This window comes from Falco biarmicus, chromosome 5 (genome assembly GCF_023638135.1).
Source record: "Falco biarmicus isolate bFalBia1 chromosome 5, bFalBia1.pri, whole genome shotgun sequence".
NCBI lineage: Eukaryota > Metazoa > Chordata > Aves > Falconiformes > Falconidae > Falco > Falco biarmicus.
Window position 1 is genome coordinate 23,516,530 of NC_079292.1, and position 15,945 is coordinate 23,532,474.

General features: G+C 44.1%; 1 protein-coding gene across 7 annotated transcripts in view; it reads left to right on the top strand.

Annotated features, from left to right (window-relative positions):
- FRMD4A (FERM domain containing 4A) overlaps positions 1-15,945 on the top strand; it is a 386,216-nt gene that overhangs the window by 277,021 nt on the left and 93,250 nt on the right. For all 7 annotated transcript variants that reach the window (XM_056339185.1, XM_056339186.1, XM_056339187.1 and 4 more), the window contains 2 exons: positions 2,691-2,785; positions 10,790-10,882. In XM_056339185.1, the coding sequence (XP_056195160.1) occupies positions 2,691-2,785; positions 10,790-10,882 (188 nt within the window). The remainder of the gene's footprint in view (positions 1-2,690; positions 2,786-10,789; positions 10,883-15,945) is intronic.

Here is a 15,945-nt window from a genome sequence, read left to right on the forward strand (position 1 = left end):
CTATGATGTGGCTGGACATCAGAAGGGGATTTTGCCCTTGTGACAGTGCTGGCTGGCTGAGGCCAAGGGACCCATCACTTCACCATGTCTTTGAGCAGCCTGTTTGACATCAGCTATTTATTGCTCTGTTCTGCTTTCTTGCAAAGTATGAAAGCTCAACCTGTTCCCTCCAAGTGCTTAACCCAGGCTTGAGAAAACACTGCTGTGTTTGAGGCATGCTTTTTCACCACCCTTGCCTTCTCAGGTGGGACACCCAGAAAGGCTGGCTGATGGCTCGCTTCCTTGCTCGGCAGCACAATTGCTCATTTATCAAATAGCTGAGTCACCCCAGAGCACTGGGAGCCAGGCAGTGCCAGCCACACAGCGCTGCGCCTGCAATACACTCCGTCATGGGGATGCCCAGATTCACCTCCACCAACTGCTCACACCAGTGACCTTGGCCATGGAGGGGTCAGTCCTGGCCTCCTCAGCACCCATCACTGGCCATGCATTCCCACTCCTCCTCTTGTGGTAGCGCTGCACTGGGAAGAAGTCCCTTTTTGGTGCAGAATTAGTTTGGCCTGATAAGGAAAGAAAGGAGCAGGGAGGCTGGGGCAGGCGTTAGGCTTTCACACTGCATGTTGATAGGCACAAACCCCTCTTCTCTCTCCTTCGAAAGTCTGTGTTTGTTTGTTGTTAAGCTGAAAATTCGTCCAACTCCCCCCATTAAGTACCTGTGCTGAGCCATGTATCTCTGAATTCACCAGGCAGTCTTACCATCCTCTTCATCACAGTATCCTAGTACCTCATAAGCCACACTGTGGCTTGTCCTTAAAATGCTCCAGCAAAGGGAGGTTCATCTTACAGGAGACAGGGATGCTGGGAATGTCCATCCCACCCAGCACAATGCCAGGAGAGAAGTATCTGAGGAGTCTCCAAAGAGACTGGTGTAGCAGGTGTGCTCTTTGCTTAGGTCCCTGAAGGGACTCAAGGGGACAAAGGACATGACCGTGGCCCCATGCCTGGTCTACTCAGCTCTCAGCACCATTTGGGAGATAGTTCAGGAGGCTGTGAAAGGTAGTGCAGCAGGCAGTGTAGACAGCAAAGATTCCAGCAGTTGTGGTTGAGAAGTCTGACTTGGGAATTAAAATGAAGCTAGTTACATCCCACCTATTCGCTCTCCGCCAGGCTGTTTCTCCTACACGGCAACTTATCTGGTATTCAGAGGCTGTTTTAATCTAGTGCTGTATTTAGGCACATTCATTGCTTCTTTCTTTGTTGGCATGACCTAGAAACCACCTTTGCATTGGGTGCACAAAGGAGCAGCATGGACATTGCTGCTAACTGCGCTAGGACATAGCAGGGAGATGGATGGGTGGAGGGTGACGTAACGTTCACATGAACACCAGGGAAGCATCCTTCAAGTTTGTCTCAGCTGTGTCAGGTAGTATGACAGTGATGGGTTTAGGGACATTTTTAGAGAGAGGTTGAGACTCTTATCAATCTGTTTGGGAGTTAAGTACAAAGCGGGGTTTTTTTCAACACAAGCTGTGTTTGTATTTACAGGACAGAGCAGTCAATTAGGACAGCAGGGTTCTCAGGTCCCCACCATCCATTTTCTGCACAGCATCATCATTTCATCCCCATTTAACAACAGGTTCACATCTGGGATAACTCTGACTCAGCTGCTTGGCAGACTCATTGGGGCAGTCGAGCCTGCAGACAGCTTGATTTTCACTGAGGCTTGCAACACAGAGATTCGTAGACCAAATCCTTATGAGGAGTCACAAGGGAACATTGTTGGGATCTCTGACCCCAGCTGTGTCAGTGCTGCTGTAACCATTGCAGCTCTGAGATCCAGGACTATTACAGGCTGCATCTACCTGAATCCTTTGTACCCCTGTTTCCTCCCAGTGACAGTCAGGACAAGAGCTCTGTTACGGCCAAGACTTCAGTCATCCAGTAGGAAGCACAGGAGCTCAGCAGAGCTGGTGAGGATTCATAGAGGGAATTCACTGAGCCAAAATTAAGTTTAGACTTAAAAGTCAAATAAGCTTTTGCAGAAAAGCTAGTAATGCACCTTCCTCAGTATGGAGTGAGTAGTTTCTCTGAGCTTGGTTTTTATAGTCTCACAAAGGGTATTTTGAAAGTGTGTGTTACTTTCCTCTCTCTCCTTCCAAGTGCCTAAATTTGAGGATATATCCTTATCTCTAAATGACAAGCAACACTGAATGGGAAACTATTTTGTTCTGTCATTTACTTCTCATTTGGTCCTGTCACATCCTATCTTTTGGCACTATGTATTTTCTTAGTGTTATGAGCATATATCTGTGCTCTGTGTGTGAGAGTGGGCGTCTGAAATGTGTTTGCAAAGGTCCTTGATAAAAAGCTTTAACAACTAAAATTATCAGAGAGGCATGAGTGAGCTGGTCATGGTAGATCTGAACACCAGCAGGCAGCAAGTCATCTGTCTGCAGAGACATTAAGCACTAAAGAAATGAGAATCACCAGGTTTTTACTATTTACCTAGGAGGGAAACTGCTGCTCATTTCAAGGAGCTAATGTTGCTTGCAGATTTAGCTTGAACACCAGAGGGAACATAAAAGCGACAGCAGTGGAGTACCTCCACAGATAATGTTTCCCTCTAGAAGCACAGTATGGTTCTATCCAAGATCTCCTCATTAATCCTTTCTCTCATTCTTGTTTTGCAGCCAAAGCTTTTGGCCAAGGAGTTGCTTGACTTGGTGGCATCTCATTTCAACCTGAAGGAGAAGGAGTACTTTGGAATTGCATTCACAGATGAAACGTAAGTGCTAGAAATCAAAGACTTAAGAGGCAACTCTTAGATCACAGGAAATTTTGGCAGATTTGTCCCAAGCAAAATGACAAGGGCAGAAGGCCTGTGTACTCCAAGGTCCTAGACCAAGGTGTAGGGAGGCACGGACCTCACATCAAAGTCTGTCCTGTACTGCCTCTTCTTCAGAGGGCTGGGGGCCTCTCATGATGAGTTAAGCAGGCCAGAGGTGTACACAGGCAGTAACAATCTCTTCCTAATCCCATGTTCAAAAAGTTGGTGTCATTTGGCATTGATAAAAGGTTACCTTAAGCTCTCATGGACTTCAAGATTCACTCGCTAGTTCAAAATTATTACTGGATTGGTGGAACTGTTCAATTAAAGTATTAATCAGTTTATTCACTCAAGCAGGCTTAAAACTAATGCTAAATTATTTCAAGGAAAGGAGAAAAAAAAAGCAACCTCAAAAGATTATTATTTCTGATGTTTTAGAATGCAGATTAAAAAAGGCAAAGAAGAAAGTGTGGGAAAGGAAGGGGCTGACAAATTTAATCTGAATTAAAAGCATTTTTAAATATAAAATTTCCATTGTGGAAAGAGTTTGACCTTACCAGGAATCACACAACAGCCTTATGGCTGAGCTAAACCAAATGATGGGATGCTGACACTGCAGTCACCTCAGGTAAATGTTGGTTGTTCGCCTTGAACCCCAGCTCCCAGAGTCACAGTATTACCACAAAATGGTAATTGAGGTTTTGTCTCAAGACAGGCCATTTCTACCCCCTGTTTAAAAGTCAAGTATAAAATTAGCACTGGAGAAACAAACATTAAAGGTCTGCCAAATGCTATGATTAGTCCTAGACTGTGACCTCTCAGTACTACTGCACAGTTCCTGATACTTTTTTCCAGCTGCCTGTTTTCTTTCTGTAGTTAGATTGTCCTCAGCATATGGACTACGTCTGGTATGCACACCCACCATACTCCACCTAGGTTTGCAACGGAGGGGTGGGGGGATGAGGGGTGTATATTAATCAGGAAGAGGCTTCCTGCACCTAAATTGTTTACAAATTGTTTTAAAAAACCAAGATTTTTCAGGCCAATGCTGTGTTCCCAGAGCAGCTGAGTCAGCAGTACTGCTGTCACGAGCCAACTCTGCTCTCCTGCTGAAGTGGCAGGGAATTATAAATTATCTGCTGGAATAATGATTCAGGATCGGGTAATCAGAGGCTTCTGGATAATTGCACAAATATCCATATTCATCTCAGCAACGATTGCCCCTCTAGAGCCAGTCCCTTTGGCAAGCACCTGCCTTGGGCAGCCTGAGGCCATCTCAGGACACAGCTCCCAGGATGAAGGAGTGCTCGGCATCTGGCATGCAGAGGCAGGACCCGAATCAGAGAAGATCCCAGAATCCACCCCATCTTACTGACATGAGCAGCTCAACCCTGCAGGAGATCTCCAACCCAATAAAAATTAATGAGACTGGTCCTCAAAGGAGGAACAGCAGGAGACACTGACAATTTATAAAGCACAAGGAGGAAATTGCGCCTCACCAAGGCGTTATTTCTTATTGGAGAGAGCAAGTTACTCAGTAGGTGCTGCCTGAGGGGTGCAGGAAAGCCATGCAGGGAAGCCAACACAGACTAAAAGATGAAAATTTTTCCCTTAGCAGTCCTAACAGCACAGGTTAAAAACAAGAAACACATGTTAGGGTGCAAACAGATAGCAGCTGAGCAAGTCCCAGTTCTCAGCTCAGCTGAGTGGGCACAGGGCTCCCCTGGGAGTGCAAGGAAGCTAATGAGGAGGTATCAGCAATTAGGGGGACCCCAGTCTGCCCTGGGGCTTCCAGGTTTAGCGTCGAACAGAATGAGCAAAGATCTGGGTTAGAGATGGGAGGAGGCATGAGAAGCTGACAGAGGCTGTCAAGGCAGTGCTCGAAGATGCACAGTGGATGCAGATGGATGCACACTGGCTAGATGGGATTTCAGAGGGTGAGGTAATGGCATCTACTCACCTGGTCACTTCCTTGTCCTGTAGTCAAGATGGAGCAGGGTGCATTTTAGGAGATACTCAGCCAGTCTGGTTGAAAAATTTGGGGACACCCTCATTAAATCTATTAAACAGAACCCAGAAGCATGCCAGTAAGCCCTAGCTGATATGAAGCTTGGTCTGCAGCCCTTCTGCTGTCCCATAGTGAGTCTGACCTTTGCATTGAGGCTGCTTCAGTGCCATGAAAATAACCTGGACAAAAATATTTCCTCTTCAGTTGTAAAAAGCTTTGAGTAGGGTTGGCACAAACAGCAATTTTATTTGACTGAACACAGACCAAAAAAAATACTTGGAGGGGGTTGGAATGGGTCTTGGAAATAGATGTCCCATATCACCTACAGAAAATAAATTGACCTGTCTGTACCACAGATTTTCACCTGCAATGTGAAATGGGAGTTAAAAAAAAAAAATAATCTTTTCTTCCAAAAGTAGGAAAAACAGTGTCTTAATGTGTGTTTGAAGAGCACCTAACACAGCCCTGTAGCTGATACAGACCAGGCGCACAAAAAGAAACCCTTTAATCCAGTGATGCAGGCCCTCAGGGATTTCCTTCACTCTTCACTGAGTTTCCATGTGCCTTACGTGAAGGGAACTCATAACCAGCTAAAACAGAACAAGCCTGGTTCATAAACATAGTCTGGGGTTGGCTAAATTGCAAGTTTAGAAAGAAGAAAAGCCACTAAAGTATTAAATCAATTCTTCTATTTAAGAGTAAAAGCTCTGTGAGAGTAATTTATTTAGAAATTATTTGGACTGGGGATTTCCATTCATTAGTTGTGCTCTATCATGACAACCTAAGAAGAAAATCAATAGGAACAACCTTTGCGTTGGCGACTTAATAGTTTCTTGTGATAATATAGGGTCATTACTGCGTTCAGCATGACTAAGATTAGATTGTCAGACTATTATGGAGGAGAGAATAACGCCTCCTATTTTAATGATCATAGGAACGTTTTATGGTGTGAGCCATTAGCTACGGGAGAGCACAGGTCAAAAGGGTGTCCCTGTAAAGCACGTGGGGCCAAGCTTCACATGAATCCAGAAGAGCTATATGCTGGTTGATTAAGAGTGAAAAGGAATAGGGAAAGAGTTTGGGTCTTTTTTTCAGTTCAGCTAATCATGAATCTTCGCTAACCACTCTTTCCCTTGGCAAGAGCTCTCCCAGCATTCAGTGAGAGCAAGTGGTTGGGATTACCCTTCTGTTCACTGCAGACACCCTGTCTGGGCCACAGGCAGGTTCTCCATGTCCTTTAGCTGTCCTTAGATGTGAGCCACCTGCTCCATGGAGAACTACCAAATTTTGCTTCCCACAGGTTCTTTCTGTGGGTCCAACCAAAATCTGATCCAAACCCTTTTGGTCCCTCACCAGAGGAGAACCTGCAGAGCAGCTTCTTCAGCTAGCTAATATACAGGATCAGAACCGTAAGGTATTGAGACCCCTCTTTTTTGTATTACACTTGTGCTAGAGACTGTACTAACATGATAAGGTAATGACAGAGAGTGCCCTTGCTCAGCCCAGGATCCTATGGCCAAGGGGAGGGCAAGGGAAGAGCAGGGTACCACTCTTCCCTGCAATACTTTCTTATCTCTGGAAACTGGGGAAAAGCCTATTTCCACCCTGCAGCGATGTGGCAGAACCAAAATAAGGGGCCAGACATCCTGTGTCCTGGTTGAACAGCCAGTCCAAAGGCGGGTGCAGCTCTCAGAATAACATCCTGCTCTGGCATTAGACCAGTTCCTTTGTCACCAAGTCCACCGTTTTGCAAAATCTGTATAGTCAAACTCATATAGCTCCTTTAGCTTTACATCCCCTTCAAAAGTATTTCTGTTGAAGGATTAAGACCTTAAGCAAGAAAATCTTAAAAGGGTTTTTTTGTTTCTGTTGTGATCGATAGAAATGTAAAGTAGTTTATATGGTTTCTATTATGTGAGTTGTTCTTTCTCAGTGTCCACTCAATTCAACATGAGTTTGACATCGAAGGGGTGAGAGCTGGTTTGTTGGTCCAAATACCTTTATAACACAAATCAATGTGGATCCACTTTTCAGAAAAGTGGACAGTAACCAGTAAAACTGTATTAACAGTATCACCTGAAGGCAAAGTATTCATTGATGTACCACTCTTTAATGAAAGCCCTGATGAAAGAAAACAGAACTACTGCATGCAATTGACAATATAAACCCTAGCCACCACAATCCATACTCAGCCTATAACCTAAATGGACTCAGTTTCTTTTTCTAAAAGCGATTACATATTTGTTACTGATAGTTTAACTGCCAACATGAGTACAACCAACTGAGAAAAATTATCTGGCTTCCAATATTCAGCCTCCCTACAGGTCACCCAAAATTGTTTGTGCCATTATTTGTGAATACACGGCTATAAATAGCCAAATGAGCAAATCAATGGTGATAATGAAACAAAAGCTACTTTGTGTCTCTAAATTGAACCGTGAAGGAAATCCAGCTAGATACGGGCACGTATGAATGGAATCGCAGTGCAAGCTGCCTAAATTGGTCCATGAAAACTGTCAGGATTACTACATGCCTAGGGTTATATGCCTGTACTTTTCTCTGTCTTACATGGGATTGTGCTCCATGAATAGTTCTGCTGAAGACAGGAAGACGACTTCCAGAGCAAAGCGTTTTGTGGTGTAACAGCATTGGAGTTTGGCTCCCCGATAGACCACGTTTACAGATGGATGCCAGTGACTGTTCACTGCTGCTGTTCTCTACATGCCACACATGCATGCTTGAAAACAAGGAGTTAGGTGACAATCTGCAGTGCAGAAGCCCTCAGTGATGAAAGATTGTAAGTGGTAATTGAGTACAGCGAGCAGTTAGCTCCTGGCAGTGATTTAAGTGACCTTCCTCCTCTGAAGGAGCTTTGGAGTTAAGCTCCATGCAGATGAGAGCAACGGAACTCTTCAACCCAAAAACTTGGTGGCAATTAAATGTGTTATTCAGTGTGCACAGCCATGTAGGTGTACAACATAAATATGTAACCTGGTACGTATACATTATATTCTTTTCGTACCGATTGTATCAATCAGTTTCTCAAGTTAAAATGCAGTGAGAATGAAAAGAGCAAGTCTTTTCAAAATAAATACCTTGAAGTGAATTATTGTTCTGCACACCATGGCTTCTCAGCCCTTCGTTGTACATGTTAGGCAAAGCCAGACACTTCTGTTGAATAAACACAGAGGTAGACAGTAAGCCCATTGTCAACAAATGGTCTGGGTGGGAACCAGTGTGTAATGCCATCAGCTGCTGGTGGCTGCTGCTTTGGTGATACAAATGCAGCTGGACAGGTTCAGGATAGGGTGTCAGGCAGTGTGGCTTTTCCTTGCTCTGACAGTGTTTTGTACCATGGTCTATATGGTTAAATGCTTATTTTGTACTTCGGGTAGAAATGGGTGAGCATGTCTAGTTTCAATCCCCACACATACTGTGGCCTCCACAGTTAATTTCAGCCTTCCTGAGTCCTGTTAAAAGAAACATAATTACACTTCAGGACAAAAAAAGAAAAAAAAAATCCATAGGAAAAAGAACAGATTTCAAGAAAGGTGATGCAGCAGAAAAGGTGGACACCTCTAATTTTTGGATGCCCAGATTAAGAATCTTTCAGTGGGGCTTATTTTCTAACAGCCTGGAGCATCTGTCTTCTAAAAACCAAGCCTTGTTAAATTATGTATCTGTGCTGAACAACAGAGCACAATGCAGGGATCCTGCACTAGCTCTGGGCAACTGCAACCCGGCAGCAGAAGTGATTATAGGAGAGTCCATCTTGCTGCATGCCTAACAATGCAGCCTGCTGAGAACAAGAACAGCTAGCCCATAGCCCCAGAACCATTCCCATGGCCGTCCTCACCCCTGATCCCAGGCAGTATCACTGCACAGCACTGTCCCAGGCTGGCCAGACTTGCCCTCAGCCCATGCACTGCACTAGAGACATATAAAATGACTAGCTGGGCTTGAAAATCTACATTGTGTCACCGCTCTCCAGCAGCCACACTGCTAGTAAGTCTATGCTCCTAATACACAATTCAGGCTGCCCTTTACCTAGAGAAGAATAAATAGAGAAAAAAATTATTAAAAAACTTTTATCTAGAGAAGAAATGGATTAAAAGTTAAAATATCTTTGAGAGAAACGAATAGGTGTCCAGAGCAGGGGATAAAAAAGGTTTTGTTCTTTTTTGCACACCAGAACATGTCCAGGATGAGTTTGAAAAGTCACCAGGTCCACATGGGTCACTTGTACCTAGCTGAGACTTAGTACTCTTGCAGAATAGATGCAAAGACTGCTTAAATTGAACGCTTGACTTCTGTATGGCAAAATTTTAGGTGCGGTAGCTTCTTTATCAATGTCTGATCCTGAACTCACTGGAGTGATGAGAGGAGCTCACAAGTAATTTTGAATCCCTTAGCGCAAAGCAGCATGCCGCACTAAAGTGAGCACACCGCTGGTCTCCAGGGCAGCCTGGAGCTACCTGGGCTTGAAGATCCCAGAGCTGCCCCACCTCTTCTGCATCTACATAAGCCAGGGCAGCTGTACAGAAATTCAAACTGAACTCAGGTGATTCAGAGCCTCCTGAAACTGCTATTTCCCCCTTTATTTATTTTTCTAGAAAAGATGGAGTGGAGGAGCTACAAATCAGGTTAAATTGCTAAACAGATGTTGTTCCTTTACTTTCCAAAGGGACTTCTCAGTTGCCCAAAGCACACACGCTGCTAAGGAGTAATGGGCAGACCCTTGCAAAAGCTGAGTGTGTTTTCTGACAAGGTACACTGCTAAAGCTTGTAGCAACCCTAGAAGCTAATTTAATGCTTTTTAAAAAAAAAACCAGCCTCCCCCCTCCCCTTTTTTTTTATTTTTTCAGTGGTGTGAAGAATTATTCTTGAGGATTAGCATGAGCTAGCGAATAAGCACTGGAATATAGCTCAGGACATCTGAGTTCCATTTCCTGCTTTATTTGCTGCAAGATTCTCCCCAAAATCACTTCATTCTCTCTCCTGTTGCTTGTCTAGACAGCAGAGTACTGAAGGCAAGGGCTGTTTCTCCCTCTGGGTGAAATCTGGTCTGACTGAAATCAATAGCAAAACTCTCACAGGATGCAGCCCTAGCATCCCTGAAGGCAATGGCAACATTCGCCAGCTTCAGTGGGGCCTGAATTTTACCCTATGTATTTCCACAGTACCTAATTTAACAGGGCCTTTATCTCAGCTGGGGAGTAAGATGCCCCTGTAATACAAATAATGGTATTTATAAAATACTTTCCACATGCACACAGCACTCTACAATGTGGGGAACGTGACAAAGGACAGAGCTCCTGTCCAGGAAATCTTCCAGCAGCAAAGCACAAATGGATAAATTATAGGAGAAAATAATAGCGACAGGTACTATCTAGGCAAAAGAAAAGCAGTATGTGGTAATTGGAGCTGGAACGCTTCATGGAGCGGCTGTTTTTCAGGAGCTCTCTGAAGGAGGAATAACGAAGGCTGGGCAAACCTAGAGAGGCTATTGCAGGCATGTGGGTGGTAGATAAACTGTCTGAGGCTGTAGAGTCAGGTTTAGCCTTGAGTGAAATACTGCATGCATCGTGGAAACTCTTAGCAATAAGGATTTCTAATGAAAATCTTGACAGACTTTTAATGATACAACTGCTCCAGGGGGTTGTAATAAAAAGGTGAAGCCATAACATTTTGGGCTGTCCTGCCTGCTTGGTGCTGCCAGCTTTCACCCTGACAGATTGAACTTTAGCAGTTCAATTCCCAGGCTGAAATGTTGCCAGGATTATATCGCCTCCGCTCCTCAAACATTTATTGTGTGTTTTTCAAATATCATGCAATAGCTGAGGGCAAATAGCATGTGCTTCAGTTCATCTTCTGTAACACCTCAGACCTCATTTGCCATGAGTAGCGAGAATCCTCTTTGGTGCTGGGCTCAAAACTGTCTCTTCTCTTGCCAGGGGACACTTGAACTGGCTTCAGCTGGACCGCCGGGTGCTGGAACATGACTTCCCCAAAAAGTCAGGACCAGTTGTTTTGTACTTTTGTGTCAGGTAAGTGCATGATAGCAAGCCCTTCCCATGGGATGCAGCTATGGACAACCTGTTCCCTAGAGGCCAGGAAATGCAGCTGCCAGTTTCACACACTGTAGAAACACCTGTGGACAAATTAACACTTTTACAGAGGTTTCTTCTGAGCTGTAGTGTAAATAAGTGTAAGCTGTAGTGTAAATTTACAAGTATAAACAAGTAGTAGCCACACTAACACCCATAGCTGTCCACAGAGAAACCTTGTATGAGGGCAAGACCAGATGTTGTGTCTTTACATTTTTATTTGCGGGTTTTGAACTCCTGGGAAGTCCAAGCTGGGTAGGGCTGCAGAACAAAGACTTCTTTCTGCCAGCAGAACCAACCTGAGCCAGCCACCTGGAGGGAGAACACTTGCTTCCTCGCTGGTGAGCCATCCGTTTCCTCTGGATTGCACCCAGGGTGTGCATTATGTCAGGGACCAAATTAATACTGGTATAGCTCTGTTGTATTTGCCTTCCAGACTCAACCGCATAATGGTATAATGAATTACCTCCAAACAGCAAATGATGACATTTCACGGCAATCAGTTGGCTTCTGCATGAGCATAGAACATATTCATAGACTACACTGGACCAGACTACAAAGTTTTTAATGAAAATGATGGTAGTTTGGGAGAATTTCTCTTCATCTGGGAATTCTGTGAAGAACTGATAGCGTTTGGAAGCCACTAGAAGCTGCCAGTGCTCTTGTGTACACACTGCCTTGTCTCCAAGGGAGATATTTTCTGAGAAGACAAATTTGCTCTTGCAGCTTTAAAACACCCAGCGAGAAGCTGAGGGTTGGGATGGCATATGTACAAAATTAAGTTGAGGGGTTTGACTTGCTTATAATGGATAGCTCATGTCTAGAACTAGCCGGTGCAGTGTTACTGTGTCGTCTTCTGTTAGCCTTTCCACTCCAGTGTTATATTACATCTGGCATCATTCTCATTCATTCCATAGTACCCACAAAAAATGAAGACCTGCTTTTGAGTTTCTTCCCTCGAGTGAAGCTTTTTTCCCCAGCATAGTGACTGTCATTCATTTAACTTGAATTACAAGGGAAGCTTCTTAAAAGAAGAGACTCTTTGTTGTTATGTCCTCATATTTAGTGATGGATATACCTCAGAGCAAATCAAGGCTGCACAGAGCCCCATGATTCCAGAACTGGCCTGCTGTTTCCCAAGAGAAGAGCTTAGTCTACATTTTGGGTGCTTCAAACCATAAGGGTAGATCCATAAGCTGGACATTTCCCGTGTGTACAATCCAGATCCATCTGTGCTTAGAACTACACAAAACTCTTGGTGCTCTTCTGGAGAAGTGCTGGACTTCTAGGAAAATTAAAAAAAAAAAAAAAAAAAAAAACCAGCAAAAACTAACTCATTAAGAACAAAGCAGCTCTATTATCAAGCATCTTGCCTAGGAGCCAAATTGAGGAGCCTGTGCTAGGACAAGGATCCCATGGAAGGCAGGGAAAATCTCTGACTGAGCAAGAGCTAAGTGCAGATTTTAGGAGCGGAACTGCTAAATGTGTGAAAACCAGTGCTACTGAAGCACTCTCATACTCATTTCAGAGACCACTCAGTGAGCATAAATATTGCCATCTGTATTGTTTTATGAAAGTTGGCAGCACAGTGGAGACAAGTCATTCTAGCAGGATCTTAGCCAAGAGAGATCTTAGGACTATGGATCCATACAACAGTTGGTAAATGAGTGACTTCTCCTGTTCCGGAATCGCAATCCATAGGGGAAACCCATACGGGAAAAGTCAGCATTCAATGTCTGAAAGGGAGTGTGTGAAAACCAGACTGACTATGGGATTATACTCTTATTTGTGGTAGTAATGAGTGGATTGTCACACTGGGTTACAATTTGAATTGGACTGGAAGGCCAGATGCCTCAAGAGTTAGGAAACCGCATTAACTTTCTATGGCTTTTCTACTGTTTATTTCCCCTGTGGATGTCAAATGCTGGCAAGAGGTTGCAAAAGTTTCCCAGCACATAAAGAGTTCCCATGTCCATCCCCAAATCTCATCTGAACAGAAGGCAATTGGAGAAGAAATTCACTCCAGCCAGCTGGCTGATGTTGGAAAGACCCCACATACCTGTCACCCAGCAGTTTCAGTTCTAGCTTGGGAACTAAAGCAAAGGCTGAAGGAACAGTTGTTAAGAGACCCATCTATGGATGGGGGTTTATTCTCAGGTGCACAGAGGCTTGCAGAGCCATCCATATCCATACCATAAGCAGAATGTTCTCTCTCCCCTGCTGCCATGAGGTGGAAAGCAGAGATAGCTAATGCTGTACCATACCTAATTACAAATGTGTTAATTTTTAAGGGACAGGGTGCCCATGACACCTACTATATCATTGGTAAAGGCTTGCCTGTGTTTGCCGATACCTTTCTTTGTATTACCTCTCCCCAGCACTGCAGCTGAGAAAGCTTAGGTTAGTGCTGGGGGTCCTAATTGGGGAGATAGTAATACAAGTAACTGGATCTGCCAGATGTTCATCACAGAGAAATCTGTTTACTGTATCAGGATTTAGTAATCATGTGGGTTTTCCCTCTGTTCGAAATAAATGTACAATTCAACCACACTGGGTAACTACTGAAGACATGAAGCTTCAGGCAAGAACAGTAAACGGTAGTTTGTGAAGAGGAGAAGCTACAGAGGAACCATTTTCCCCTTTTATGTGACCATCAAATTGTTTTTACCCTTAGCATGCCTGCAGCAGCGTTGATGGGCAACATGCCTACCAAAGATACCACCGTTTTTAGATTGCTCTAAAAGTACATTTAAATGGAAGCATCCCTTTTTAAGTAAAGGCTTCTTGGAAGAACCGTGCTGAAAATACAAAGTTTCACAAGCTTGGCAGTGTGAAATTCTCCTCCCTTATTTAAATTTCTGCAGCACTGTTGAAGCTTTGTCTTTTGACACACATTTCCTTGGGGTCTGACATTGTTGAACATTGATATCCAGTGTCCTTACTCACTTCTGTAATCAAAGACCAAAAATTTTACAGTACTGTGTCAAAGGAGGAGGATTTTCTAAGGATGTTCTTAGCAGTAGTTCAGGAGAAATTGCTTCTGCCTTTGTACACTTGCATAGCTAACTGCAGCCTCTCTGTCTTCAGTTTGTCATCTAACGCTTCTCTGGAAGCTTTCCGCTGAGAGCAACATAGGAATCTAGAAAGCAATTCGGACTGTTTGGGCAGCTGTGAACTGCCCCATGGCTATTCTTGTACAATATTATTTTATAAGACTCTGCTAATGTCCCTTCATATAGCTTTAAAGCCATACATGAAAGCAAGAGGGAGCACCACGTGTCTTGCAGGGGAGGTGGGATGTCTGGCAGCAGGATGGGAGTAATATTACTTCTCATCTTAGAATTATCTTCCCCAGCTGGCTCTCTAAAGCCCTGGTTGCTTGGTTGTAGGTGAAACTCATTCCCTGGCTCAGAGGGTTTACAGTGCAGATAAACCAAGCCAGATGAGAGCCACAGCTAAAGTGCAGGAGAAGCAAAGGATGGGGATAAAGGAAGGAGGGATTGCTTGACCAGGTGATTTGACAGAGGTGCTCTGAGACCAGAAGAGGACAGCAAAACTGTACCTCACAACAAGAGCTGCATGGTAAAGGGCAGGAACCTAAGTAAAGTGTGGAGATGCATGCAGCAAGGAGATCAGAGGAAAACAGAGCTAGCAGGGGTCCAGTTTAAGGTTGTTGTATTTTTGGCAGTGAAGGCATTTTGCTCTGACTCACTCAGGCAGGAGAAAGAAGGCAAAGTTACTCCCTTTGAAGGAAGGCAGAGTTACTCCCTTTGTGTAAATCTTGAGGTGACAGAGGACCAGAGCATAGACACGCTGTTTTTTCAGGGAAAGTGAAGTTGGCCAGGCTTTGCAGTGAATTCTCACCCTCAAACAACGGCATTGCGGGATTAGCAATCGTTAGCTAGGGAACCACCAGCATGGGTCTGATCTCTTTATCTTTGGATGTTTATCATGCTGTTAATTTATATGAACAAGCTTAGCAAATATAATTCACTTCACTGGTGGATCTTTTCCCAGGAATGAATATATGTTTCCTCAGAGTAGCTCCACCAGCTAAACAGTGACAAGCCACTGCTGAAGTCGTCATGCTAAATTAGAACATCTCTCACGTGGAAAGGCTTTTCTTTCAGAAAAGCATGCAAAAAAATGTGAAATAAATCCTCAGTATCCAAATACACTCTGGGGCTGAGTTTGTATCTGTGGCCCAGCAGTATTCCCACAAAGGAATGCCTGTGTTCAGCAATGTCTGGCATGTGTTCATACATACTGGCTAGGCTGAAGTCAGCATGGGAGCCATGGGGGCTCAGGACTCTCAGTATTGAGGCCAGACATTTTGTCAGCTTACCACAGTTACTACAGACCAGTGGCCTTAAATAAGAGTCCAGCACTGAAACACAGAGCGCAAAGCTCATGTGTTTCAGTGCTTTCTTTAACCTCAAGGAACACAGCTCTGTGTGCACTGGCAGTGGTCCAGGTCTGAGGCAGGTGGGACAGATGTCTGAGACAGGACTCACCACACCAGACCTGAGATGTTTACCTGGTATATGGCTCTGTGTTAGGGCTAATTAGTGTAGCCTCCCTGTATAACCACTGGAAAGAAATAGGCACTTTTCAGGAACAATTAATCTGACTCCTTTTAGATGACTGCTTTGGAATTCAGTAAGTTGCAGTCTAAAATGCCTATGTCTCTTCTCAGACCTCAGGCCCCTGCTCAGATGTAGGCTTCTACATTGTAGCTATGTCTTTTCACCTGATAAATCCCCTCTGTGGGCATCAAGGGCAACCTATAAATTCAGAATATTATTTCAGAGTTGGCACAGCCAGGGTTGAGGAGGCATTTCTGATCTACGAGGCTTTGCCTGACTACCTGAATGGAATTGGACCAGATTTCAGCTGCATTATTAAGGCCTTATGCTATTTTAATTCTTCAGCCCTCCTTTATAACCCAGTCTTTAAACCTGTATTCCATTAGAAAAGGACTAATGTTAAACTAAAAGAAGCAG